At 46.7% G+C, this 26,718-nt stretch overlaps 2 protein-coding genes across 6 annotated transcripts in view; one reads left to right on the top strand and one right to left on the bottom strand.

The window, feature by feature from the left end:
• SCNN1B (sodium channel epithelial 1 subunit beta) overlaps window positions 1-23,682 on the top strand; it is a 59,623-nt gene extending 35,941 nt beyond the window's left edge. For 2 of the 4 annotated variants that reach the window (XM_048865847.2, XM_048865848.2), the window contains 6 exons: window positions 853-970; window positions 1,771-1,846; window positions 2,033-2,090; window positions 4,795-4,856; window positions 8,064-8,139; window positions 8,715-9,636. In XM_048865847.2, coding sequence (XP_048721804.2) covers window positions 853-970; window positions 1,771-1,846; window positions 2,033-2,090; window positions 4,795-4,856; window positions 8,064-8,139; window positions 8,715-9,095 — 771 coding nt within the window. In that variant the 3' untranslated portion in view covers window positions 9,096-9,636. Of the gene's footprint in view, window positions 1-852; window positions 971-1,770; window positions 1,847-2,032; window positions 2,091-4,794; window positions 4,857-8,063; window positions 8,140-8,714; window positions 9,637-14,278; window positions 15,658-23,417 lie in introns of those variants that run through there. The other 2 variants (XM_075133347.1, XM_075133346.1) reach the window with 2 other exon arrangements.
• COG7 (component of oligomeric golgi complex 7) overlaps window positions 23,589-26,718 on the bottom strand; it is a 31,844-nt gene continuing 28,714 nt past the window's right edge. For both annotated transcript variants that reach the window (XM_048865844.2, XM_048865845.2), the window contains 2 exons: window positions 25,771-25,914; window positions 23,589-25,009 (listed from right to left, as the gene is read on the bottom strand). In XM_048865844.2, the coding sequence (XP_048721801.2) occupies window positions 24,843-25,009; window positions 25,771-25,914 (311 nt within the window). In that variant the 3' untranslated portion in view covers window positions 23,589-24,842. The remainder of the gene's footprint in view (window positions 25,010-25,770; window positions 25,915-26,718) is intronic.

The following is a 26,718-nucleotide window of genomic DNA, read 5'->3' on the forward strand; positions in this document are numbered from 1 at the left end:
CTGAAAGGCTAATCAAAACGTGCAGCCTCGATCATAGGGTAAGCTGCAGCCATGACTGTCTCATGGGAAGGATGTGGATGGGTGGAGAAGAAAATTCAGCTTTCGGAGAGCTGCTCTCTGTAATAAGAACTTTCCAATGTTTCACATTTTAATAGAAGTTAGAAGGATTTTGAAAAATGGAGTCCACCACCTAGTCAGGGATACTATCCATCAATGTTCATAAATCAAAGGAAAATAAAGAATATGCCATATAAGGCCAAGAAATAATGTCAAGGTCCATAGGTTTAGTTTAACTTACTTTTTATTTCAGTTTGGAAACCTCATATAACTCCCCAGCAACCCTAAATAATCAGTTTTGTGTGTGACTAGAGGTAAGCTGCTTAAGCTCTCTGAGACTCCATTATTCCATCTGTTAAATGGGGTTACTACCATTTACTCACCATGGTAAAGAGCTTTGAGATCACTAGATATCAAAGCAGTAAAAGTGCAAAGCAAAGCCAGCTGGAGTTCTAAAGCAAAGATTTAACAGCTGGGAATTGTAAACCAAACCATTCGCTACTACTGAGTTCCATAGTCTGCCAGTGCATTCTGATTTGTACATGCTTATCACTCCACCTGTAAGAACCATCAGCCTCAAGTCACACCATGCAGTTCAGCTTGTTAAACCAGCAAAACTGGCTCCCTGTGCAAAATTAGCTTTTCCTAACATAAGTCTCCAAAATCTTCCATTCATTGTGGGAGGAATAGGCCCTGGTAGGAAGGCATCTGGGAGCGGTCTCTGCACTCTTTGATGCACTGATCAGCGTGAGAGCATGTCCCAGTTCTAAATGGCTCCTTGTCCCCTTTTTGCAGGCTTGTCTGCGCTCCTGTTTCCAAGCTCAGATGTTCGAAAACTGTGGGTGTGGTCACTATCTGTTTCCTTTACCTGAAGGGGTAAATTATTGCAACAGTGAAGTTGATCCAGACTGGGGTAAGAACATGAAGTAACAAGGCCCCATAATGCATCAGGAAAGGGATCAGAAACATACAGGGCTCCGTCAGGAACATTTTAAGTAACTGAATTAAACACTTTCCTTGTATGAGTTCAGCAGTGGCGCTGTTTGCTAACCAGATGGATAGTGAGTAGCGTGGCAGAGTTCTTAGCTCTGGCATCAGATTAAGAAACCTCAAGTTCCATAGCAGTTTAGCTGAAGGCTGCTCACACAGAGATGACCAGCTAGTAACACCAACATGGTATGAGACAACAGGGATTTCTGCTATGAAGTGAACAGAAAGCACCGCACCGGCCTTGTTGCATTTCAGGTCTCTTAGCACAGAAAGGTCAGCACTTCTCCACAGGTTTGTACAGACCCCAGATGAATTTGCCCCTTCAATACAAGGTGACACAGAATAGATGTAATCCTCAGCACACAACTGTGTCTGCTCTGAATGTTTCCGAGTGCTGCAGTTCTCTTGTGACAGATATTCACAGAAAAGGGATTGTAGTAAAACAAGGTGCATTACTACATTCAATGAGTTTCTATTTCAAGTGACAGCCCATGATACCTCCTGGAGTGATGAAGATCTATCTTATGTAGTACAGTGCTGCATAATCAATCTGCTAAGCCCTTAATAATAGCTATCTGCAAAAAGTGTTACGTCGTCTAAGAGTTTAACTGTTTTTGCTTAAATGGTTTTCCAAAAAACCAGAAGGTTAAAGGGGATGCAAATTTGTGCAGCAGCAAAGTTCTCCTCTGAAAGGATTGTTTGCTTTTTGTTTTCACCAAACAGCATATTGCTATTCTTCACTGAGAGCAAGTATAGGACACAGGCAGTTTTGTATTGACTCTTGTAAGGAAACATGCAAGTAAGTAAATAAACTCTCTCTGGCAGTTCTCAAGGTGGAGGGAATCCTGCGTTTCATTCCTCACTGAACAGTGATGATCTTAAAATCTAAAATCCTTTTTGGGGTGTTTGAAATCAAACTAAAGTTCTGATAATTTAAGAAAAGTGAGAAATTCTGTGTATTAATGTTCTTGTGTCTTCTTTCCAGTGACACTCAGTACAAGATGACCATATCAATGGCAGACTGGCCGTCTGAGGCTTCCGAGGTAAAGCCAATTTCTAACTTTTAAAATGTAGATTGATAATGAGATGTTTTTACCCAAGTGACTCCCTCCATGTGTGAGGTTAACGTGTTCAGCGAGGCAACCTCCCTCTCTGCTAATTGACACTTTTGTCAGCATACAGCAGAGAACAGACTCTCCAGGCTGTGAAATACAAACAGGGAAGGAGAGCTTTATATTTAACAGAATTGGAGCCAGGAATATTGTATCTGGTTTTAAAAAGCAGATAAGGCCTCCGTTCTTTCACTTAGATGAAAATCAGGAATAGCTGATAGTTAGAACCATGTAAAATTGGTGTCAGTGAGAGCAGAATCCGGCCCTTAATTATTCATTATTTTAGATGTTCTTTAACTATAATGAGAACAATGGCCTCCTCTTTCAAATAAATACCGCACTCGCCTTTGTAACTCACTGCGCCACGGACAGCTGCCCATCCAAAGCTATACAATAGAAACATGGTACAGGACTCTCAGGCATAACAGAAGGCTACTGTGTTTGGGCTTGGCCATTTCACCATAAACTTCCTGTCTAGCTTACACACCTCACTATGATCTGCATATTTCACTTACCCAAGAACAGCTAGAGCCTGCTAGAGAAGCAACATGGAACCTGTTGGATTTCACCCTCTCTCAATAGCAGAGAACAACAAAAACCATCCACCTTTGTACTAGATGAAAGTGTTGTCTGAAGTAGAAAAGTGTGATAAGATCTCATAGAATAGCCAGTGTGAAAGTTCAACATTCCATAAATATATTCATTAAATGTTCAGGTTGCATACTTAAGCAGCCAAAGGTCAGGAAATGTCAAAATTAAGGTTGCACACAAAGCCTTAACTCTGCCTCTTTATGTATATATATAGATCTGCAAATCTGTGGACTATGTTTGCTGATCGCAGATCAGATGCGGATACAAATTTTGCATCCGTGCAGGGCTCTACATATACATGACAAGTCTTTAATTGTATGACCACATTCTATATGTTTAATACATCATCATACAATATTTTCAACAAGATTTTAGATGGGTGTCACATCCTCTAGTTTCAGAGTAGCAGCCGTGTTAGTCTGTATTCGCAAAAAGAAAAGGAGGACTTGTGGCACCTTAGAGACTAACCAATTTATCTGAGCATGAGCTTTCGTGAGCTACAGCTCACTTCATCGGACGCATTCAGTGGAAAATACAGTGGGGAGATTTATATACACAGAGAACATGAAACAATGGGTGTTATCATACACACTGTAAGGAGAGCGATCACTTAAGATGAGCTAATACCAGCAGGAGGGCGGGGCAAAAACTTTTGTAGAGATAATCAAGGTGGGCCATTTCCAGCAGTTGACAAGAACGTCTGAGGAACATGGGGGGGGGGAATAAACATGGGGAAATGTCACCTCCTCTGGTACAAACCCATGTTAACAGCTTCTGCTTATCTAAGAACAGGTTAGAACAATTATGCAAACCTGAGAGAACGACTCAGGGACTCATTCTATAGTTGGTGAATGCTTCTATAGAAGCGACACTTGTCTTGGTGTTATCACTGGTAAGAGCCACTAACTATGTCGGCTCACTCTGGATCGGCACAGTACAGAGCCGATGTTGCAACAATGAACAGTGCTCCGGGCAACCAGGGAATTACCTGGAGACTAAAAAAGCAGGAGCCAGACTGACAGCAGATCTACTAGAGCTGTGAAGATAATAGTTGTTGAATACATTATTCAACACTTTTCCCCATTTTTCTAGATAGAACATCTGGGTAATAAAAGTGATTATTCAGAACAGATACAGGTTCTATGACATCTTTCTAATCAGACATGGGAATAGTATTTATAATTACCCAGTTCTACTCTTCAGAACACCCCTGCCTCCTGTTCTCTAATTTTGCTGACTTCCAGCATACTTAAAGATTCTCCTGTTGTTTCTTCTTCCCTACTGTAGTTGGACTTTATTTTCTCTTTAAATGCTCTTCTCTAACACTGATGCAGATTATCCTCCATGTATTTTTAGAGCTCTAGTTTTATTTGCAGTTAACTTGTCACTCATCCCCACTGGGTATAAAGTTTTAGGTTGAGGGTTCTGTGAAGGGATATGCTTCCCCTGGGCTAAGTCCTCCACCTCTTCAAACTCTAGACAGGTCTCATCTACCACTCCACTTGCTAAGAAACACTGCCACTCCCTATCCCCTAATAGGCAACTCACTTCATCAAACTGGCCTTTTGGAAGGTTTCATTTACTTGAGTTCAGATCCCAAATCCTTCCAATGATGGAAATTTGACTCTGTTTCTGGTCTGATCCCATTTTCCCAAACTCTCCCAAAGTCACCTCACCACATTCTCTCATCATCAGTTGAGAACAATGAAGCTAAAATATCAGAGCCTGTAACATGGACTGATAGAAAATTGGAAGCTCTGTAAAATTACCCCTTTTACCATTTCAGCAGGAATTTTCCTGTTGATTTGCTTCTCTGGACCCTGGTTCTCTGGCCTGGAGGAAAGTCACCTGTCTGCAACTGCTATTGACTGAATCACAAATTCCTTTATGTAGTGTAATATCAATCGTTATTTAGCATAGGCAGGTGCCAGAGGTTCCAGCTTTCTTGTGGACCGTGTAGGTGGTATTTTACCTCCCCCAGAGCACACGTGGCTCAGAGAGAATATTTCCCTTTTCAGTTATGAATCAATTTTTCTTTTTCTAGGACTGGATTTTCCATATTTTGTCCTATGAAAGAGATCTGTCGACAAATGTGACTCTGGACAGGTGAGTAAAAACAGAGGTGCCTGTTGACATTAGGTTAGCTCAGACCTTGACGATCAACCCAAGCATGTGGGAGGAGAGCAAATTCTTGGACATGGTGCTTGTCTGTCCATGTAGGCAGACAATCACAGAAGAAGCACATGCAGATACCATGCTCTTCATAGCTCCAAACTAGGCAAATCAAAAACCTGCAACCAGAGTTTAAGCTAAAAAGCATATTGAACACAGCAGGTTCTTTTCAGCTCCAAATAAGTTTTAACAGAGACCAGGGCTAAAAACGCCACAGGTTTCCAAAGTTCAGCACCTGTATGTGCATGTGAGAGCACACACACACACACACACAAACACCCCCCACCCCCAACACTCGTGTGTGGGAGGCAGGGTTTCCCACCTGAAAACACTGGATTGGTGCCTGCCCCCAGAAGGAGCCAATCCAGTGCACCAGGTTGGATGGAGATGGCTGTTACTATTTGATAATCTGAACTGAGGCCTCGGACAAGTGGGAAATCTGAACTCTGCCTTTGTGGTGCAGAAATAATCTGACTCCAAACCCAAACTATAGCTTTGTTTTGAAAATTCCGGACTTTTTTGGATGCGTGCACACATGCAGCAAACAAGTCACGTGAAAGCGGAGGCTGGACATAAAGGCAGAACCCCGAATGCAGTGCTAGAGGTGGGCTTAAAAAAAATCAGATAGAAACAGGTCACATTGCAACCAAACTGTGTGAACATTAAGCTCCCTGAAATAGGACTGACACTGGTATTGTATCAGCCGTGTGTCTTGCATATCAAGCCCTAAAGCCAGGTGACACAGACCTCAATGCAACTAGTTCTACCCTCACAGGAAGGCACAAGGAAACTGGTTTTAAGTCTGTGCTCGGGAACAGTCACTTCTCCTCATGCAGAAAACCAATGCCTTGGATTTCATAGCCACACCCAGGCTACTCTGGCATCACCATTTTACCGGGGTGTAGAGCACGTGCGATGCTGACCCATGGATTTCCATGTGCCTGACACTTGTTGTCGTTGTTTCTAGTGCAGCGTTTCTCAAAGGCGGCCACCACGGCCGTATGCGGCAACCAGCAGCTTTTCTTGTGGCCACAGCCTCCTGAGTGTGATATGGGGGAGAGGGCAAAGTAGAGCCCCCTCTCCCTCCCTGTTGCTCCTGGATGCACCGCCCTGGTGTTGGTTGCTGGGGCTGCCAGCAGGGGGTTGGGCCCTGCCCCCCCTTAGAGTCACCTGGAGCACAACGCTGGTGGAGCAGGCAGCTGATGAGTTCCCCACCTTCCCAGGGCTGTGGGGCTCAGGCTCCGGCTGTGGAGCTTTGGGCTCCAGCCCTGGGCTCTGGCTGCACCGTGGCAGGCCCCAGGCTCTGGCCACACAGCTTCAGGCTTCGTCCTGGCTTCAGGCTCCAGCCCCCCACTGCCTCCCCCAACCCTCCATCTAGGGCTTAATTTGTCCCCAGGCTTGCCAGGGCTGATGAAGTCTATTGTGAAAAGTGATACTTGTATGTTTGTTAATACCACTTTTCACAACAGACTTGCTAGCTAGCAATAAATAAATTACAATAATTTGGCCGTGTCTACATGCATATTTATTTGGTTTTCCTACAGCTAATTAAGTATCTTAGGAAAAGTGTGAGAGTGGCCACCAGCAAGAGTCGTTTCAGAGTAGCAGCCGTGTTAGTCTGTATTACTCCTTTTCTTTCAGCAAGAGTTGGTGGCCGCACTCTGAGGCCACCAAAACATTTGTCCTGAGACCCTGTCCTAGGGGTAGCAGTTGCATTCCTTGTTTATACAGAATTCCAGCTCCAATTCCTAAGCAGCGTAAAGGATCCCAAACTAACAATGTTAAATAGAGAAACTGGTTCCATATTCCCATCCAGTCTGCATAATGCAGAGGATGCTGCTATGTCCAGATTACAGTGGACGTGAAATCATGTCATTGTGCAGAGTGAGACCATGTGATTAGATTCTGAGGGAGAAATTAACTAGAGGCAACCACCTGGAGCAGATCTGTGACCCTGACTCTTCCCCTGTGGAGTCAGAGTATTAGGTGCTGTTACCCTGGGGTTATTTGCAGACTTGGGTGTTTTAAACTGAGGCAGGACAGGGAGGTTTGCTGCAACTGAAGTCCATTTGCTCAAGGGATGAATACAGATAAAGTTGCAGGTCCTGTGCTGAATTAGAGAATGAATGCAAGGCTGGCCATAAAAGGTCTGGCAAAAATGGACAGAAGTAGCATAATAATAATGCTTGGCGGAACATGAAAGTAAAACCAGCTAGCTACCAGGAGGTTTGGTGATGTGCGAGAGACCAAGTTCTGTGGCAAAAAGCGGAGGAACATTAACAAGGCCTTCACTGGAGTTACCCTAATTCTATAATAATATTACAGTCATAAAATAGATTTAAGAGACTGAGGCAGAAGAAAACAGGAAGTGCCACCATGACAGAGAGTTGGCAGAAACGAGTAAGTAAAGATGGCGGCCAAAATTTTCATACTTCAATGTTAGGCACTTCTAGAAGTGGCGAGAGCCTCCATTGGCTTCAGTGGGAGAGAGGCTGCTTTGCCTCTCTGAAAAGTCAGCTCCTATTTTGGTGCTTGATTATGAATTTAGAAGCCTAACTTCACCACGTCTCTTTTTAAATGTGGTCAAATGGCTACAAAACTAAGCTCCAGCACTTTCCTCGTGAACAGCTCTAAAAACCATCAGAAAATGCTAACACAGGCAAAACCAAATGCCTCCCTAGCACACAGTTTATGCCCATCCCTTGGCTGCCTCCAGAACAGACCTCATGGGTTATTCAGATGAGTCAGTCAGATGAAAGGTTGCTAATCGGCTCCCAGAAATTTGCTCCTGGCAAGTTCCCCCAAGAGTCTCAAAGCACTTCCAATACAGTCACTAGGCTGCTCTGTGTTTTTAATGCACCTTTGACTCCTTAAGGGATTCAGTTTATAAGGTGCCTGAGAACAAGATCTCTCCCCCAGCAACCAGTCTTACCATTTCTACCTCCTCTACATCCCAGACTGTGTGGTTAACAGAAAGAATATTATAAATGTCACCCTTAGCCCTGCTTTGGGAAGCCTGATCCCAAATGCAAGCCCAGCCCCTCCCAGGGAGCAAAAGAGACGAGCAGGAACCATACCTGAGTAAATGCACAGGGTGTACAGGGCTAGAATTTAGTCTGAATTAATTCTTGTGTCCTACAGAAATGGGATCATCAAGCTAAATATTTACTTTCAAGAGTATAACTACAGAACCATCTCGGAATCTGCGGCTACAACCGTAAGTGCAGTATCAGGCTCCTGCTTCTAAACCCGTGCCAGAGCATATTTCCATAGCCTTTTCCAGAAGCCAAATACCTGCAGAGTTCCCACTGAAATGACTCTGCCAATCTCGGCCTCTGAGCAGCGTCCCTGCAGCTCCCCATAGAGATTAATCTGAAGTATTTAGAGGTGTCCCCATCCCCTGGACTGGGTGGTAAATGCACCTGCTGTTCTGCTCCGTGGGATTGAACTCCTATGGAGTTCAGACACTCCTGGTGGGTCAGAACCACTCTCTACAGGCTGGTTCACAATCCCGTCTACATTCCTGCCGCTGCCCCATTTCTTCCTTTATCCTTGGTTGGGGCGGGGGAAAGTGATGCTAAGGAGTGCTGAGAAATCTCCTTTGGGGTGAACCGCTGCCTTCACATGCCTCTGTGCCTGCGACATGAGGGACTCAGCAAAACGTTACAGGTGTGATCTAGGTGTGGATAGTCACCTAGTTAAACTTAACACACACACACCCCGAGTACACAGCTGCCCAATTGCTCCTGGGGCTGAGGGTAGGTGGGTTCTGACTTCATTTTCCTATTTCAGATTGTGTGGCTCCTGTCAAGCCTGGGAGGCCAGTTTGGGTTCTGGATGGGGGGCTCGGTGCTGTGCCTCATTGAATTTGGAGAAATCATCATTGACTTTCTGTGGATCACCATAATTAACATCATCAGCTGGGGCAAAGGCCTGAAGCAGAAACGAGCCTGGGCCCAGTACCCAGACGCACCTCCAACTGTGTCAGAGCTGGTGGAGGCTCACACCAATCTTGGGTTCCAACATGAAGACATCATCACCCACTCCCATGATGAAGTTCCTCCCCCTGGAGCACTCCCACCAGAGCCAGGCACCCCACCACCTAACTACGACTCACTGCGTGTAAACCCACTTGCTGTCATTGACTCGGACAGTGATGCAGAGGCCAGTTAAGCAGCACAGAATATCGCACTGCACTTGGCCTCTGAGGAGGGGCCTGCTCTGGCTTGACATGACCCTGTAATTCACTCTGCACCATGCTCTGCTCTTTAGGAAAGCTGCAGGGGATACTCTGCCATGTACATTGGTCAAACTGGACAGTCTCTACGTAAAAGAATAAATGGACACAAATCAGATGTCAAGAATTATAACATTCATAAACCAGTCGGAGAACACTTCAATCTCTCTGGTCACGCGATTACAGACATGAAAGTTGTGATATTACAACAGAAAAACTTCAAATCCAGACTCCAGCGAGAGACTGCTGAATTGGAATTCATTTGCAAATTGGATACAATTAACTTAGGCTTGAATAGAGACTGGGAGTGGCTAAGTCATTATGCAAGGTAACCTATTTCCCCTTGTTTTCCTAACCCCCGCCCCCTCTTCCTCAGACGTTCTTGTTAAACACTGGATTTGTGCTGGAAATGGCCCACCTTGATTATCATACACATTGTAAGGAGAGGTTTCAGAGTAACAGCCGTGTTAGTCTGTATTCGCAAAAAAGAAAAGGAGTACTAGTGGCACCTTAGAGACTAACCAATTTATTTGAGCATGAGCTTTCGTGAGCTACAGCTCACTTCATCGGATGCATTCTGTGGAAAGCACAGATGATCTTTTTATACACACAAACCATAAAAAAATGGGTGTTTATCACTACAAAAGGTTCTCTCTCCCCCCACCCCACTCTCCTGTGGGGGAGAGAAAACCTTTTGTAGTGGTAAACACCCATTTTTTCATGGTTTGTGTGTATAAAAACAAACATCTGCTGTATTTTCCACAGTATGCATCCGATGAAGTGAGCTGTAGCTCACAAAAGCTTATGCTCAAATAAATTGGTTAGTCTCTAAGGTGCCACAAGTACTCCTTTTCTTTTTGCGAATACAGACTAACACGGCTGTTACTCTGAAACCTGTCATTATATTTGCACACAGTTTCTGTGATCAGTAGCTTCTCACAGAATGATTGTGATAAACTAATCATACTACTAGGTATACAAGCATGATAGCAGAATAAAGGCTGTCACAATGACAACAGGAAATTTATTAAAATGGGAGAAAAGTCACAAAGGAAAGACTGAGGCTGGCTTGTGGTAGGGAGAGACTGGGATGTCCATGGCATGAGAATCTGATAGTGGCTTTGATAAGAAAAGGAGTACTAGTGGTACCTTAGAGACTAACCAATTTATTTGAGCATAAGCTTTTGTGAGCTACAGCTCAAGGTAGAGTTTTAGAAACTGAAAAAAAGAAACTAGAGCCTGTTCTACACACTTCTGTTCCTGTACAGCTAGCCGGCAAGTCACAGAATTGAAGTGACCCACCCTTTTTATCTTGTTCTAAGGTCTTCAACTCCCAATATTTCTGCCTCCAAATAACCAGGAGTATAAACAGTGACCTACTCCAGACAAGGTGTGTTGGCTGCTTGCTGGAGCCCTTATGCTTTTTGTTTGTGTTCCTATGCTCACTGCTCTGATTTTTGTAATTAGTTTCCTGCAGATGGGCACATTTGTTAATATATGTTAGAGGTAAACAGTTCAGATTCCAATAAAGATACAAGCACACCTACCATGGGTGGAGTGGCAGGTCACCTAACAGTATCATTCTTGGCAAAAAAAACACCAGCTATCATGGCTGAGTTTCCTGGTGGCAGAGCAGGTGAAGTTTAGTGCTTATAAAAAGAGACGCTGCTAGTCCAGGACAGGATTAGGTATGGTGCAGATTTGGGTCAAGCTTCCCTAGGCAGCCAGCTCTCCTATTGCAACAGCACTAGCCCTGCAATTCCATCTTGCAGGCTGCCTTGGGGAGCTGGGGTTGCTGTTATATAGTCAAATCTCCACCGGGCACTTGGCAAGGGAGCCTAGCACCTTGCTCTTATGGCCGACATGAACCATGTCTTTGTGAGGAGGGAGCAGCTCCGTGCCAAGGCTGCTGTCCCACTACCTCTCCACCACGCTGCAGATCTAGTTTATAGAAATAGTTTTCAGAACTTCAGGAAGAAACAAGATTGTGTGGTCAAGTCATGAGAGTGGGAACATGGAGTCCTGGGGCTTAGCCCCAGCTCAGCAGTTCCCAGCTGTGTGGCCATGGGTGAGTTATCATCTCCCAGCCCCCGACCTGTAGAATGGGGCTAATACATTCTCACACATCAAAGGGGTGGTGAGGCTCCATGCTAGTTTTTATAAATCCTCTTGAGATCCACAGCTGAAAACTGCTATCAAAGTGCAGTGCTATTAATTACACACACAATTCTCACAGCCCAGGCTGGCTGGAGTCTCTCCGTTCCTCCTTCACACAGCCACAGAAGTGATCAGCCTCACACATAGCAGCACAACTGATGTAACAAAATTCTAGCAAGACACACCCTGACAATCACACAATCACTTGCTAGCGCAGCAGGCCCTGGTGGCTGCAGTGCCCAGCACATTTGTGGGTCCCCATATTACGCCGCTGGCTCTGCAGTGGGATTTTATTGTAAGGCGGCCTTGGCTGGGAATTTTGGATACTTCCCGTGATGTTCAAAGTACCAACCCTTGCACGCTTTGACGATCGCGCTATACCACTCACACACACACAACGATAAGGAGCTGCATTCTGCACAGGCCTGTCTCCTCCCAGTCACAGGAACCCTTTTGGATAAAGTATTAGGCCATAAGCTCCACACCGTAAACCAGGACTGACAAGTCACAAAAACCACTGAATGCCTGCCATTCTGCCCCAGGCAGGGGAGCCCAGTACAGCTTTGTCATTAGCCGAGGGCACGGCTCCTGAGAGCATACACTGAATTGGTTTTCCTTTCAGTATGAAACAGGATTCAGTGTGAATTACTGTAAGTGGGATAAAGAAAAGGAGGACTTGTGGCACCTTAGAGACTAACCAATTTATCTGAGCATAAGCTTTCGTGAGCTACAGCTCACTGCATCGGATGCATACTGTGGAAAGCGTCTTCTACACTTTCCACAGTATGCATCCGATGCAGTGAGCTGTAGCTCACGAAAGCTTATGCTCAGATAAATTGGTTAGTCTCTAAGGTACCACAAGTCCTCCTTTTCTTTTTGCAAATACAGACTAACACGGTTGTTATTCTGAAACCTGTAAGTGGGATAAAGTTAGGGATAAGTGACTCATTCGCTAAAAACCCAAACCTGCCGTGAACTCCAGCTGGGCAGACCCCTGTCCCCACACGGAGCCCCAGGGGCTCAGTGCAAGCATCACGCCCTCAGAACTGATTACAGGATGGGATTCTAAGATAAAAGCGAATGGCTCTCTTTCCACAGCTGGGAAATAGGCAGCTGTGGGGTCTCTCCCCATTCGTGTTTCCTCGATGGAGCCACTTGCAGTCTACATTTTAAAAGTTTTATTTCCTGCACCTACAATGGGGAACATGGGTAAAAACCAACAACAGTTTTCAGAGAAGTAGAAACTTTCTGAGTGCGCTCACTGAGAGGGGAAGAATACAACAACATAGCCCAGAACATTGATAACACCTTTCCCTCATTAAGACATACCAGCCCTGATTTTGATTAATTCACATAATAATTTTGGGCAGATTTCTAGTTTCAAAACCACCTCCACCAAAAGCCTTTTACTGTATCCATAATCTCAATTTGTTAAATATTTGAGAATTCGCATTACGACCAAATCTCTATTACATCCCTCTATTAAACCATTACTAGAGAGCTGGATAGACAGAAATCTCTAATTTCACAGACTGCAGGGAGAAGTCTCCTAAAAATGAATGTGAGCTACACTTTATCATCCTTTCCTGGTCTTACCATTTACAGTGCCCTTTCCCTCCTTTTGTTAAAGAAAGTTATCTAAATTAGCCACACAATGTGTTTATTTAAGCAAATGCTCTAAAATATGCAGAGATTATCTATAGCAAACAAAGCAACATCATGAACTAGGTTCTTAAGAATTTGTATATCTTTTTCCCTACATAAATGAACATTTACTACAGTCCTATAGCTGCAGTTCCCAGCATCACAGAAGTGAAACCAAATTCCCTTATTTTATCAACCCATATTTTGATTTGTTCCATTTACTCCAAAGGAAGCTTTTATTTACAAGAACAACCCTTGTACCGCCCATTCATTAAATATACAGAACAAACCATCTCTGTTATCCTTCCCCATTACCACCCTTTCCTTCTATACTAGGAATACTTATGGTTTTGACATCTTCAAATAATTTTAATTATTGGTGAAAGACTGTTTCTTGGGCTACTGAGGAGGAGCGGGCTGGGGGAGTTGGGCAGATATTACTGGCAGTCCTTCGTATTGTGTTTTCATTTGTGAGCTAGGCTGATCCTATACTCTGGGCACTAGAGAGATTTCTACAAATACACGGAAACAAATAAATAACCAGTGCCACATATTACCAGCAGATCTGCAAACAATACAAAACCTGCGTGTTGCCACTAATGCCACCTAATCAATATTTTAATCTTGTTCAAAACACTGGAAGCTCACTCAGGGAGACAGCGTTCATTTTTCAGGTCTAGGAAAAAAGGGCAGGATCTAAGATGTATCCATTATAACCTTCTAACAGTTTTAAAACCGGAAGATAACTAGATTAAGTAGTAGACTCTAATTTTCCAAATACTGGTCTAGCATTCCTGTAACTTCTATTTGTGTCTCTCATCTAATCACTACATTTCAAAAGGAAGCTTCTTTAGGTCAGTAAATGGAGCCATTCTGTCAAACGTTTGCCTTGAAAACGTGGTATTTTCGCTTTCCATACACAAGGGGATGAGCACAGCTACCGACTACACTTTACTGAGGGCGTGGCTACACTTGGCAGATGTAGAGCGCTTTCAGTTAAACCCGCCTTCGGACAGCGCAGTAGGGAAAGCGCTGCAGTCTGTCCACACTGCAAGCTGCAAGCGCACTGGCATGTCCACATTTGCAGCTGCACTGGGAGCGGTGCATTGTGGGCAGCTATCCCACAGAGCACCTCTTTCCAATCTGGCGCTGTGGCTTGTGGAAAGTGGGGGGAGCACATGGGGAATTCCGGGTCCTGTCCCAATGCCCTGTGATGCATTGGTTCACATCCCAGCAATCCCTCTGCTTCTGTCCACAATTGGCACCATCTTTCAACAGTTTTTGTACTGCGCACTCTGTCTTCCCTTTCGGTCTGCAGGAATAGATCCCGAAGTGCTGAGGAATATGCAGACAATTCACGCCAGCACATTGTGTTTGGCAGTCAAGTTATTCCTTATGATCCAAAGTGACAGTGAGGACTCCGATGATGATAGATGCGAGTAACGCATACGACATGACATTGCTTGTGGCTTTCACGGACATGCTCACCACCGTGGAACGGCACTTTTGGGCTCGGGAAACAAGCACTGAGTGGTGGGATCACATCGTCATGCACGTCTGCGATGACGAGCAGTGGCTGCAGAACTTTGGGATGAGAAAAGCCACTTTCATGGGACTGTGTGAGGAGCTCGCCCCCCACCCTGCAGCACAAGATTGAGAGCTGCCCTGCTGTGGAGAAGTGGGTGGCTATTGCAATCTGGAAGCTGGCAACTCCAGACAGCTACCTATCGGTCACTAACCAGTTTGGAGAGGGGAAGTTAACCGTTGGAATCGTGTTGATGCAAGTTTGCAGAGCCATTAATCACATCCTGCTCAGAAGAACCGTGACTCTGGGTAACATGCATGACATTGTGGCTGGCTTTGCACAAATAGGTTTCCCTAACTGCAGAGGGGCGTTAGATGGCACGCACATTCCAATTCTGACACCAGCCTCCAAGTACGTTAATCGGAAGGGCTATTTCTCTATGGTTCTCCAGGCACTTGTGGATCACCGTGAGCGTTTCACTGACATTAACGCAGGCTGGCCCAGAAAGGTGCATGACATACGCATCTTTCGGAACACTGGCCTGTTCAGGAAGCTGCAAGCCAGGACTTTTTCCCTAGACCAGAAGATCACCATTGGGGAAGTCGAAATGCCCATTGTGATCCTTGGAGACCCCGCTTACCCTTTAATGCCATGGCTCATGAAACCCTACACAGGGAGCCTTGACAGTAGCAAGGAGCGGTTCAACAACAGGCTGAGCCAGTGCAGAATGACTGTGGAGTGTGCTTTTAGCCGTTTAAAGGGCCGTTGGCACTCTCTGTATGGGAAGCTGGACCTGGCTGATATCAGCATCCCCGCGGTTATATCCGCGTGCTGTACCCTCCATAACATTTGTGAAGGGAAGGATGAACGATTCACTCAGGCATGGAACTTGGAGGTTTAACACCTGGAGGCTGAATTTGAACAGCCAGAGAGCAGGGCTATTAGAGGGGCCCAGCACGGGGCTGCAAGGATTAGGGATGCCTTGAGAGAGCAACTTGAGGCTGAAAGCCACCAGTAATGTCTGGTGCCCTGCACGGGAGTGCAGTGGTTCCAATATTAGCAGGAATCTGTGTTTGCTACGTATGATATGCTGACTTGCGGTGCCTGTTGCTTTCCTGGGCTAAGGTATCTTTTACTTTATGCAATAATAAAGAATGTTTTCAAAGCAAAAATATCCATGTATTGAAAAGAAATAACTGCTTGGGAAACAGAAAGGGCAAGGGGGTGGGGTGGGGAACGGTACAATCACAGGTTTGTGTATGTCCTATTCTCATACGCAGCCTTTCTGTCTGGAGTGCTGTGCAATGAGTGCTGCACTTCAGGATGGCTATACTGCATGGTGATGGGGGTTGAGTGCGGTGTGTCAGAGTCGTAGTTTTCAGGGCTGGGTGGTGAAGCTACAGGTGTTGGAGGCAGCTGGTGGCGATAAGAACCCGGATGTTAGGGAAAGTGGGTTGGAGGTGACATGGGGGCACAAGGGAAAGAGTTTTGGGACAAGGGACAAGGGCGGGGGGGCGGGCGCAGTAGTGCTCCATCTCCATGGCTACGAGCGCCAAGCGGACTCGATCCAGGCGCTCCACAATGCTTAGCAGCAACTCTGTGCTTTGGTGCTGGTGATCCGCATTCTGCTGGCGGACCCTCCTTTCATTCTCCCACCGCTCCTGCACTTTTTGATTTTTATTAAGGGAGTGCTGCATGACTTCATTCAGCATGTCCTCTTTGCTTCTACATGGCCTCTTCCTGATTCTTTGCAGCCTCTTGGCTGGTGATAACATGGATGGCTGAGATCTCAAAGTTGCATCTGTAAAGGCAAAATGCAACACTTGACAGAGGCAGTATTGTTCACACCAGACAGAGCAATTATGTGGTTTTTATTAAGGGCAAGCATAGTCTACACAATAGCATAATTTGCCCATCCCAAAGCAAGTGCACATAACCCCCAGGAGCCCCAAAATGGTGAGTAAGCACAGGGTCAAGGGGGACTGATTCTTTCATGGCTGTACTGTCCTCTGGGTTTCTGTGCCTTGGGGAAAGCCAACAGCGGCAGGGGGCCCCTATACTGAACACTGCCCCTACATTTTCCACAGGAGTTCATCCTGAAAGATATTTCACTGTTGAGGGTGACCTGGGAAGCAACGGAGGGTCTTCTACTGCAATGTGGCTTCTGCCCTGGCCCATATGCAGCTTGCCTGTGTGCAGCAATGGTCCCCCTGCCCCTCACAGCACAGTGGCGGGGACATGTTAGCCTGACTGGGACAAGGACCACAGTGGCTCTCCCATGAAACTTGTGCGAGCGCATTGCCCAAGTGCTGGATGAGACCTTTGAAGAGATCACTGAGGCCGATTACCACGATGTGAGAGCACATCAACGCCCTATTCCACATTGAGGCATGCATGCGGCCCTAACCCTCCTCGCCCCAACAGCCTGCACCGAATAACTTCCTTCCCAAAATAAAAGCCGCTTACTGGGAACCTCCTCTGATGTTTATCCTTCCCCAAGCACCAGCCACCGTAACTGGCTACCTTCCTCCTGGCTTGAGAACAGCTCCTGGCTGCATGCATCTAGGGATGCCGGGGCATCTTCCTCCACCGGAGCACCCTTGCTCTTGCTTTGCTGCTCCTCCTCCCCCCCGCCTTGTTGCACTGGGCTCTGAAGTATCCAGGGTGGCCCCCGGAGTGGAGGTGGGGTTGCCCCCAAGTATTCTGTCCAGCTCTTTGTAGAAACGGCAGGTCGCGGGGGTAGCACCGGAGTGGCTGTTTGCCTCGCGGGCTTTGCGATAGGCATTCCGCAGCTCCTTCACTTTAACCCTGCACTGCAGTGCATCTCGGCCATGGCTCCTTTCCATCATGGCCCTTGATATCTGCCCGAAGATACTGTAATTCCTACGGCTGGAGCGCAGCTGGGACTGGTCAGTTTCCTCCCCCCTAACACTGATGAGGTCCAGCACTGCGCCATTGCTCCATACTGGGGATCGCCTGGCGCGTGGAGGCATGGTCATCTGCAAAGATTTGCTGAGAGCACTCCACGCCTGGCTGAGCAAACAGGAAGGGGATTTTCAGAATTCCCAGATGATTTAAAGGGCGGGTCTGACGGTTGGTCACCTGAGGGCAGGGCAGTAGAGTTCAAAGTGATGACCAGAGTGGCTAGCACAGGCATTGTGGGACACTTCTGGAGGCCGACCAGAGCGCTCTACGTGCCTGGCCAGCGTGGACACGTCGTGCGTTAGTGCACCCTGGGCTCCTTTACTGTGCTGTAACTCACAAGTGTAGCCAAGCCCTGAGTAAAGGAGTGAGACTACACCGCACTTCCAAGGATCAGATTCCTTATTGTGTGTTTCAGAGGAGCAGCCGTGTTAGTCTGTATCCGCAAAAAGGAGGACTTGTGGCACCTTAGAGACTAACAAATGTACTTGTGCATAAGCTGTGAGCTACAGCTCGCTGCATCTGATGAAGTGGGCTGTAGCTCACGAAAGCTTCTGCTCAAATACATTTGTTAGTCTCTAAGGTGCCACAAGTCCTCCTTTTCTTATTGTGTGTGAACACTTACTGCTGAGCCAACTCAACACCAGACAGGACCATACCCCAAAACTCTCACCATGCAGGGATGAGCTCACAGCAGTCAGTGAGGGAACACACCTACCCCAGCACTCAAGAGGGATTGAGGCACTTTAGGTCCCCAGTATCTGCAGCAGATGCTTTTAGGGTTAATAAAAGGGGAGTCTGCTGTCCTGTGCAATGAACAGACACACTTGTGAACCAGCTTCTCATTTAAGTTCTGTTGCTGTTTCCAGTTCACATGCTTCTTATTCACCAGGTTGTTTAGTGTTTGTAGAAGACAGAAGCTAACAGCAGATGGAGACCAGTCTATTCCAGACAGCCAATTATGTTATCTGCACAGATGGTGTTGTGAGGAAGAGATCGCCTGGCCCTGGGTGCATCAAAAGCAAAACCATGAACAAGTAAAAATAACCAGAATTGGTGACAGGGCAGATGAAATGCAGTTAGGAAACCTGCTCAGGACAGCAAGATCCAGTTCTTACAAGACCTATCCTAGCCCTTTACTGTTCAACTCTTCATTACCCTCCTACCCAATAAATGGGTAACTTCCTTCATAAAGCAGAGGATGACTCTATATTGCACCTGCCTTCACAAATAAAGAGAGTTTCCCTAGAGCAGGGGCGGGCAAACTTTTTGGGCTGAGGGCCACATTGGGTTTCCAAAATTGTATGGAGGGCCAGTTAGGGGAGGCTATGCCTCCCCAAACAGCCAGGCATGGCCCAGCCCCTGACAGCCCCCCCACGACTCCTGCCCCAACAGCCCCCCCAGGACTCCTGCCTCATCCACCACCCCCTGCTCCCTGTCCCCTAACTGCCCCTGGACCCTCCGCCCCTGACTGGCCCCCACCACCCCATCCAACCCCTCCTCTCATTCCTAACAGTCCCCCCCCAGGACTCCTGCCCCATCCAACCACCCCTTCTCCCTGTCCCCTGACCGCCCCCAGAACCCCTGCCCCTGACTGCCCCTTGCCGCCCCATCCAACCCCCCCTCCTTCCTGACTGCCCGCCCCAGGACCCCTGCCCCCATTCAACCCCCATTTCCCACTCTGACCACCCCGACCCCTATCCACACCCTGGCCCCAACCACCCCCTTGAACTCCCCTGCCCCCTGACTGTGCTGCCTGGAACACTGGTGGCACGGCTGCACCAGGACAGGCAGCCACGGCGCCCGGCTGGAGCCAGCCACGCACCACAGAGACCGGGTCAGCCAGGCTCTGTCGCTGCACTGCCCCAGAAGCTTGCAGCCCTCGCCCTGCCCAGAGCAAGGTGAGGCTGCGGGGCAGGGGGATCAGCGGGGGAGGGGCCAGGGGCGAGCCTCCCGGGCCAGGAGCTGAGGGGCCGGGCAGGAGGGTCCCGCGGGCTGTAGTTTGTCCACCTCTATCCTAGAGCCCTTCACTGTGCAGCCCATGTGGCCACTGCATGAGGACTGGGTAAAGGAACTAACCTCTGGTTTTGGGTCAGTGCATTCTAGCACACTGGTAGTAACACTCAGGAGCTTCTCAGCCACAGACCTCCGCAGCTGCATGCAGCAGTGGGCACGCATTGCTCTCCCCATTTCACAGAGGAGTTCGTCTAGCCACAGAGAAGCTATTTGCTCAAGGCACCGAGCAACACAACAGGGAGCTGAGAATAAATCCCGGTCTCCTGATTCCAAATCTGGTGTCCTAGCCCCTGGACAATGCCGTCTTAATCACTTGTAACATCTCCTATTTCATAAGAGCACAACAGCTGTTCCAGCCCAGAGCCAGGGCGGATTTAGAAGCATGTGTAGAAATCTCATTTGGCCTCACTATTGTCCCAAGCCCATGCTTTACACGGCAGCAAGCCAGAGTGCTTAACCCTCGGAGGCCAGCTGCAAAAAGAGGAGACAGAGTCTGTTCCCAATCCAGCCCTCACCAAAACTGTTGATGAATCGGTCCCCTCCAATATAGCATCCTCTAGCTCAACAAGGCCTGGCCCAGAAGGGGGGCCTCTGGGCACTACTACAACAGAAATAAAAGAAAATGCACCATTATGTCTAAGATCCTGCCGAGGAGTAAACATCTGCCATATTCTCAGACCTTTATTCCTAGCTGGGTACCTGCAAGGGTTATTCACTCTGTGAACTGCGACAGCAGCTACAGCCTGGAAACAAAAGGCATAAAGGAGACACCACACTCCTCAATTTTGAGTTACAAAGCAGAGAAAGGATAGGAGAGGCTCAAATCGTGAGAGTTTCAGCCCCTCACACAATCAATTGGAACAGCATGTTCTCTGGCAGCAGGTGGAAAATTTACTATTCTAGGCATTGCTGGTTTATAGAGGGTGTTTGACAAACTAATAAAATGAAAAATGTGCCTTAGGTACTTGAGTCAGGGTGTTTACTTACTTGGTTATTTCTCCCAAAGTGATCAATGAGAACGCCGAACACGTAGGTGTGACTGCCCCTTGCTAATGGGGTGCTCTGCTGGCTCAGTGAGCGGAAGAGTCTGGGCCCCATGGAAGGATATAAGCTGACAACAGACAGTCACATACTGCCAGCAGCTAGGAGGGGTGGAGGAACAAGCCTCTACCCTACCACAAAAAGCATATAGCGTGTGGAAACAAAGACATATTTACATTTTATAAAAGCAGCAGGACCTGCAGGAGATGGTGCTGGGGAGAAAGGCAGATGTGGGACTGCAGAGGAGGAGAGAGATCAGAGGGTGATTTGACAGTCACCAGCTTAGAGATAGAGACCAAAACACTGGAAACATGTACGGTCGCCAAGGAGTGCAGAGGGAAGAGAGAAAGTGGCAGAGGACAGAGCCCTGAGAGGGGAAGAAGAGGAGTCACAAAACGCAACAGTTCAGGGGCAGTAAGAAAGGAACATGAGGGAAGCCCAGGAGGCAGCGAAACCTGAGACGAGGATGGTCTGTGAGCTAAAGAGAATGGAACAATATGCTGACTTGCCTAGATATCCAGTTGTGACTAGAGAGGGCAGAAACCAGATGGAAGTGAGTTAACAATAGAACAGGAATAGAGAAGATGGAGGCAAGGGGGATGGACAACTGCCCCAAGGAGTCTGGAGGTCAAACCCTGATGTGCACATGCTACAGGTAGGAAAACCAACGTGATCCCCCAAAAGAGAATGAACCGACCAGGAGGTCATTACTAGCAGCTCAATGGCCTCAGAGAGTTTAGAACAAAAATTTGCACATCCCTGCTCTTGGGCAGGCTACGAAGAACAAACAAGTTCAAAGCTCCCCAGAGACTGGAGATTCTCCAGTGCGCTCCACAAACAGCTTCTTTCTTCCAGCTCAAAGGAGAGGCTGCACCATAAAACAAGTCCCATACACATGCCTGATGCCCAATTCCTACTGTGCAGGGAGAGCTGCTCAAGTCATCTTCACCCTTCTGCAGATGTTGCCAATCAGCAAGGCCTTCGGCCATTTACAACATACAGGCCCAGGAGCAACTATGCTTTGAGGCCTTACCCATTAGATGGGCCTTAAGTGAATAATGAAGGGCCGATCTGCCTGACGAGAACCTCAAAGTACGAGATAGGGTCAACCAAGGTTTGCAACACTAGAATTCCCTCCTCCCCCCATACACCAAAGCGCTTCAAGACTTGTTTCCCCTTGCACAGTTGTGGGAGCATGCTGAGGTTTTGTTTCTGCTCTGTGACACCCCTGAATGTGTTGCCTTATTACATAAACTAATGGGGTGTTTTTGTTGAGGTGCTCAGAGAAAGTCAGCGCCGGGTGTATAAATTACATTATTAGAGTCTCAGCAGCTGGGGGCTGCTGAAACCGAGCACTTCTGACCTAGAGCACCCTTCCCTGTGCAACTCACCTTGAGAACTGGCATCTCCTCTGGAAGGACACAGCACCCCCCCCCCCCCGAACTACAGTGACAGGAGCCACGTAGCAGCAAAAAGGAAGCAGTGTGAAATATTGTTTAGAGACCAATATCCTTGAAAGCCACTTGACTCCTTTATGTGTCTTCTGATTTCCCCCCATCTTGAGAGAGGTTTATAGGTCTGCTGCATACTCTTTACTGCTACTGAAAACTGCATGGGGAATGATTGGTGCAGAGGAACAGACACATGGCTGAAGATCAGGTCACTGCTGCATACACATAGTCCAATGGGGATTAAGCAAATGTCCTCATCTGCATGAAGGAGTTTGGCACAGAACCTCCAAAACTCAAGACAAGGAGATATCTGTGAAGATGATCCATGATCTACTACAGGACAGGCCTAACAAAGAAAATAACAGAACGCCACTAGCCGTCACCTTCAGCCCCCAACTAAAACCCCTCCAACGCATTATTAAGGATCTACAACCTATCCTAAAGGATGACCCAACACTCTCACAAGTCTTGGGAGACAGGCCAGTCCTTGCCTACAGACAGCCCCGCAACCTGAAGCAAATACTCACCAACAACCACATACCACACAACAGAACCACTAACCCAGGAACTTATCCTTGCAACAAAGCCCGTTGCCAATTGTGCCCACATATCTATTCAGGGGACACCATCACAGGGCCTAATAACATCAGCCACACTATCAGAGGCTCGTTCACCTGCACATCCACCAATGTGATATATGCCATTATGTGCCAGCAATGCCCCTCTGCCATGTACATTGGTCAAACTGGACAGTCTCTACGTAAAAGAATAAATGGACACAAATCAGATGTCAAGAATTATAACATTCATAAACCAGTCGGAGAACACTTCAATCTCTCTGGTCACGCAATCACAGACATGAAGGTCGCTATCTTAAAACAAAAAAACTTCAAATCCAGACTCCAGCGAGAAACTGCTGAATTGGAATTCATTTGCAAATTGGATACTATTAATTTAGGCTTAAATAGAGACTGGGAGTGGCTAAGTCATTATGCAAGGTAGCCTGTTTCCTCTTGTTTTTTCCTACCCCCCCCCCCCCAGATGTTCTGGTTTAACTTGGATTTAAACCTGGAGAATGGTCAGTTTAGATGAGCTATTACCAGCAGGAGAGTGAGTTTGTGTGTGTATGGGGGTGGGGGGGATGTGAGAAAACCTTGATCTATGCAGGAAATAGCCCGACTTGATTATGTAAAGAGTTGTCACTTTGGATGGGCTAGCACCAGCAGGAGAGTGAATTTGTGTGTGGGGGGGTGGAGGGTGAGAAAACCTGGATTTGTGCTGGAAATGGCCCACCTGTTGATCACTTTAGATAAGCTATTACCAGCAGGACAGTGGGGTGGGAGGAGGTATTGTTTCATGATTTCTGTGTGTATATAAAGTCTGCTGCAGTTTCCACGGTAAACATCTGATGAAGTGAGCTGTAGCTCACGAAAGCTCATGCTCAAATAAATTGGTTAGTCTCTAAGGTGCCACAAGTACTCCTTTTCTTTTTGCGAATACAGACTAACACGGCTGTTCCTCTGAAACCTGTCATGATGAATGGGTGCCTCTTTGGCAGAGCATGTCAGCAAATCCAGAGAGGATCGGCTGAGATCAGGAAAATGCCTCTGTTCTAGCTGGAAGAAGACGGAGAAAGGACAAAGTGCTGGAGCAAAAGAGAAGAAAATCAACTCTGCAGTAGAAAGGTTTTATTTTTATTTGGTTAAATGGGCTGTAACTGCACATTTCTTAAGTACACACCAGATAAAGAGTTCACTCTGCAATTCAGAGGAGGGCAGTTCACTGTCAAATAGACTATTCCATTCTGATAGGAGAGCAATAAAACCTCAGGGCTACTGCTGCCAGCAACCAAGAGAGTTGTAATCCCTTTCAGGTACAGCCTGTGCTTAGAATCAAGACACACCTGAATATTTGTGTTGGTTTGCATTCCAGATCAGGATTCCTCTCTTGCCAAAAAAACTGGTTACAGTAATGTTGCAGGTGAAGTGTCAAATTCTATAGGTAGCTTGGAAAAGCAGTTCAGACTGACACTACATGGAGCAGATGTTCCAGGGAAATTCTTCTAGTGCCCTCCCTACCCCCACCCCCAAAATCAGACATTTTAAAATTTCTAAGACTTGATTCACCCAAAAAAGGTTCCCATAAGCTGAGCCTTGCAGAATTTCCCCCAACTGCATTTGTATCAACCATGATTCCACACAGCCAAAATCCGAACAGTGGGATCAGTTTATACTTTCCCCAAGCCTATACCCTGGGAAGCGTTCCTAGATTAGAGAAGCCTTTTCGCAAAAACCCACACACCACTTCCATCCATTTCACAAGAAGACTACAACACTGCTACATCCAATTCCTTAGAAGCTTCCCAAGAGCTTCAGAAGGAAGAAAGTCTCCTGAGAGACAACCTGCTAAACTGGTTTTGTTGTCAGGGCTTCGTTTGGTCCTGCCTTTTCTGCAAATTGCTGAGACGCTACCTTCATGAGATTGTGGATAATGAACGACTTGAGCAATGGGCATTGCCTGCAGGTAGTAGAGTCCTCATTTCAGTTGATCCACGCTGCACATACCCTGTAATTTCAGTCAGCATTGGTTAGACTGCACTAAAAAAGCCAGTCATTTCATTGTCATGCGGCATGTACTCTCCAGCTAGCGTCACAGTTGTCACAAGACAGCTCTAACTCACCCAGATGGCCATAGGGAAATGTGGTCATTAAGATATTTTTCTTTTCCATTTCATAGTTCAAAACACCTGGAGAGCTCTCTCAACATTTCCAAATGAAGAAATGTATTAAATGAGTCACAAATAAATTGCTCTTTTCCCCAACGACATTCCCATCATCCTTGGAAAGTTTACTGGAGAAAAAATTCAATTTAGGAAATTTAGCCTTTAGCCAAGAGCTCCCCTGCTGGTGTTTCTCGAGGGCCTGGAGTTAATAGTCCACACTTCTCATGGTGGCGATGTTGCTTGCTAACCTGCGGGGCAAGCTTTTGGCTGTTTGCCTGTAGTCTTCTGGTTTGGTCTTCAACAATGTTACAATGTTTTGTAGTGTCTTTGAAGGCTGAAGTCCGAGGGCATCCATCACATTTATCAGATAATCTACAAGATTGAAGGACAAAATGTATTTAAACAGGCAATGGTTACTATGTCAAACACTCCCCAAAGTAGAGCCATGTAATAGAGAAGCCTCCATGGCAATTCTGCCCCCAAAGCACTACACCAGATGTCCTCTGTCCATCAGCACTAGTTCAGACTAACTCACAGCACCTGAAAAGCGGCTGGAATCTAGTTACGCTCCCATCTTACATTTTGGATCTTCGGTTACTGCTTTACGTGATCCGTAGTTTTGGTCAGAGGAATGGGGTACATTTCAATAACTGCACAAACTAACAGGAGAGGATTCAATCACTTCTTCTCTCCCTATCCCCTCAACACCTGTTGGAAAGGCCCAGCTTCTCCAAGTGTCCAGGAGACAAGTCTTGCCAAAAACAAAGCTGTCGGGTTTCAACTCTGACCACTTGGTTTATTTCTGCAGCTTTACTAGTTGACATGTCATTCAGAGAGTGACTTGGGCTGCAGTCTGGCACATGCCCTTAGTACCAACAGTGGGGAACAATGGGCTCTGAAATTGAACCACTAACCGGCCATCTCAGCTGTTAGTTGCAACATCATCAAAAGCCTTGAGATGCAAGATATCGAGCAGCTCCTTTAGGAGCTCTTATCCCCCAAGGAGCCCACTAGGAAATGACAGCAAACCGCACTGCTTGGGAGCTTACTGGCACACTGCAGGGTTGGGGTCTAGGAGAGTAAGGCCTGCTAGGGAGAAGCAGCTCACTAGACAATGTATGTTCTGCGCTCACCAATGTCTGTGGCTAGCTGCTTCGCTGAGTGAAGGGTGAGCTCTGGAATCTGCAGGATAACTTCACAGTAGGTTTGCATTGTAGCTCTGGCGACGGAACCTAGCCAGTAGTCAGCCATGTTGTCCAGCTCAGGTAACTCGTCACCTGAACAGAAAGTTCTCATTAGCCATCAGAACCCCTACTCGCCTGCGCTTACTCAGTCTGTAGCTGGGGGTGAATTCTGTGCTAGGTAAAAGAAAAAGTCAGCTTAATCTGAAAAACTTTAAGGTACTGGAACTTAGACAGAAAGCGGTTCTCAGACTGGTCTATGGAGAGTGGGGTGGTGACTGGTGCTAGCTCTTTTAGTTGTTATCAGCTGCTATCTCACATTAAAAGGTAGCTAAATACACTCTTTCTTCATGTTACTCATCCTCATTAAGTCATTTCCACAGAGATATGAGGCAACCATGCACAGCAGTGGGCTGGGTTCCGGCTAGCACTTCTTCTCTAATTCAGACATGGAGAAGCCCTCCAGTAAGCAACAAAGGTCCCTGCAGAACGGATACATGCAAGGCGTCCTCTGTTCACGGCGACGTGCGAGGTGTTTCGAAAGCTAATGAAACCCTTTTAAATATGAAAATACTTTAACGAAAGAAAATCATGCACATCACAAGCTAAACCACACATCGTATTTTTAGCAAGCTACAGGAGGAAAAAGGTAAAGAACAGAATTATCAGACAGAGATGAACATGATTTGTTGGGGAAGAGTCAACATTACTTTTGTAAAGGGACATCACGCCTCACCAATCTACTAGAATTCTTTGAGGAGGGTCAACAAACACGTGGACAAGGCGATCCAGTGGATATAGTGTAATTGGACTTTCAGGAAGACTTTAATAAGGTCCACCACCAAAGGCTCTTAAGCAAAGTGAGCAGTAATGGGATAAAGGGAAGGTCATCTCATGGAT

Source organism: Caretta caretta, chromosome 10 (genome assembly GCF_965140235.1).
Source record: "Caretta caretta isolate rCarCar2 chromosome 10, rCarCar1.hap1, whole genome shotgun sequence".
Lineage (NCBI taxonomy): Eukaryota > Metazoa > Chordata > Testudines > Cheloniidae > Caretta > Caretta caretta.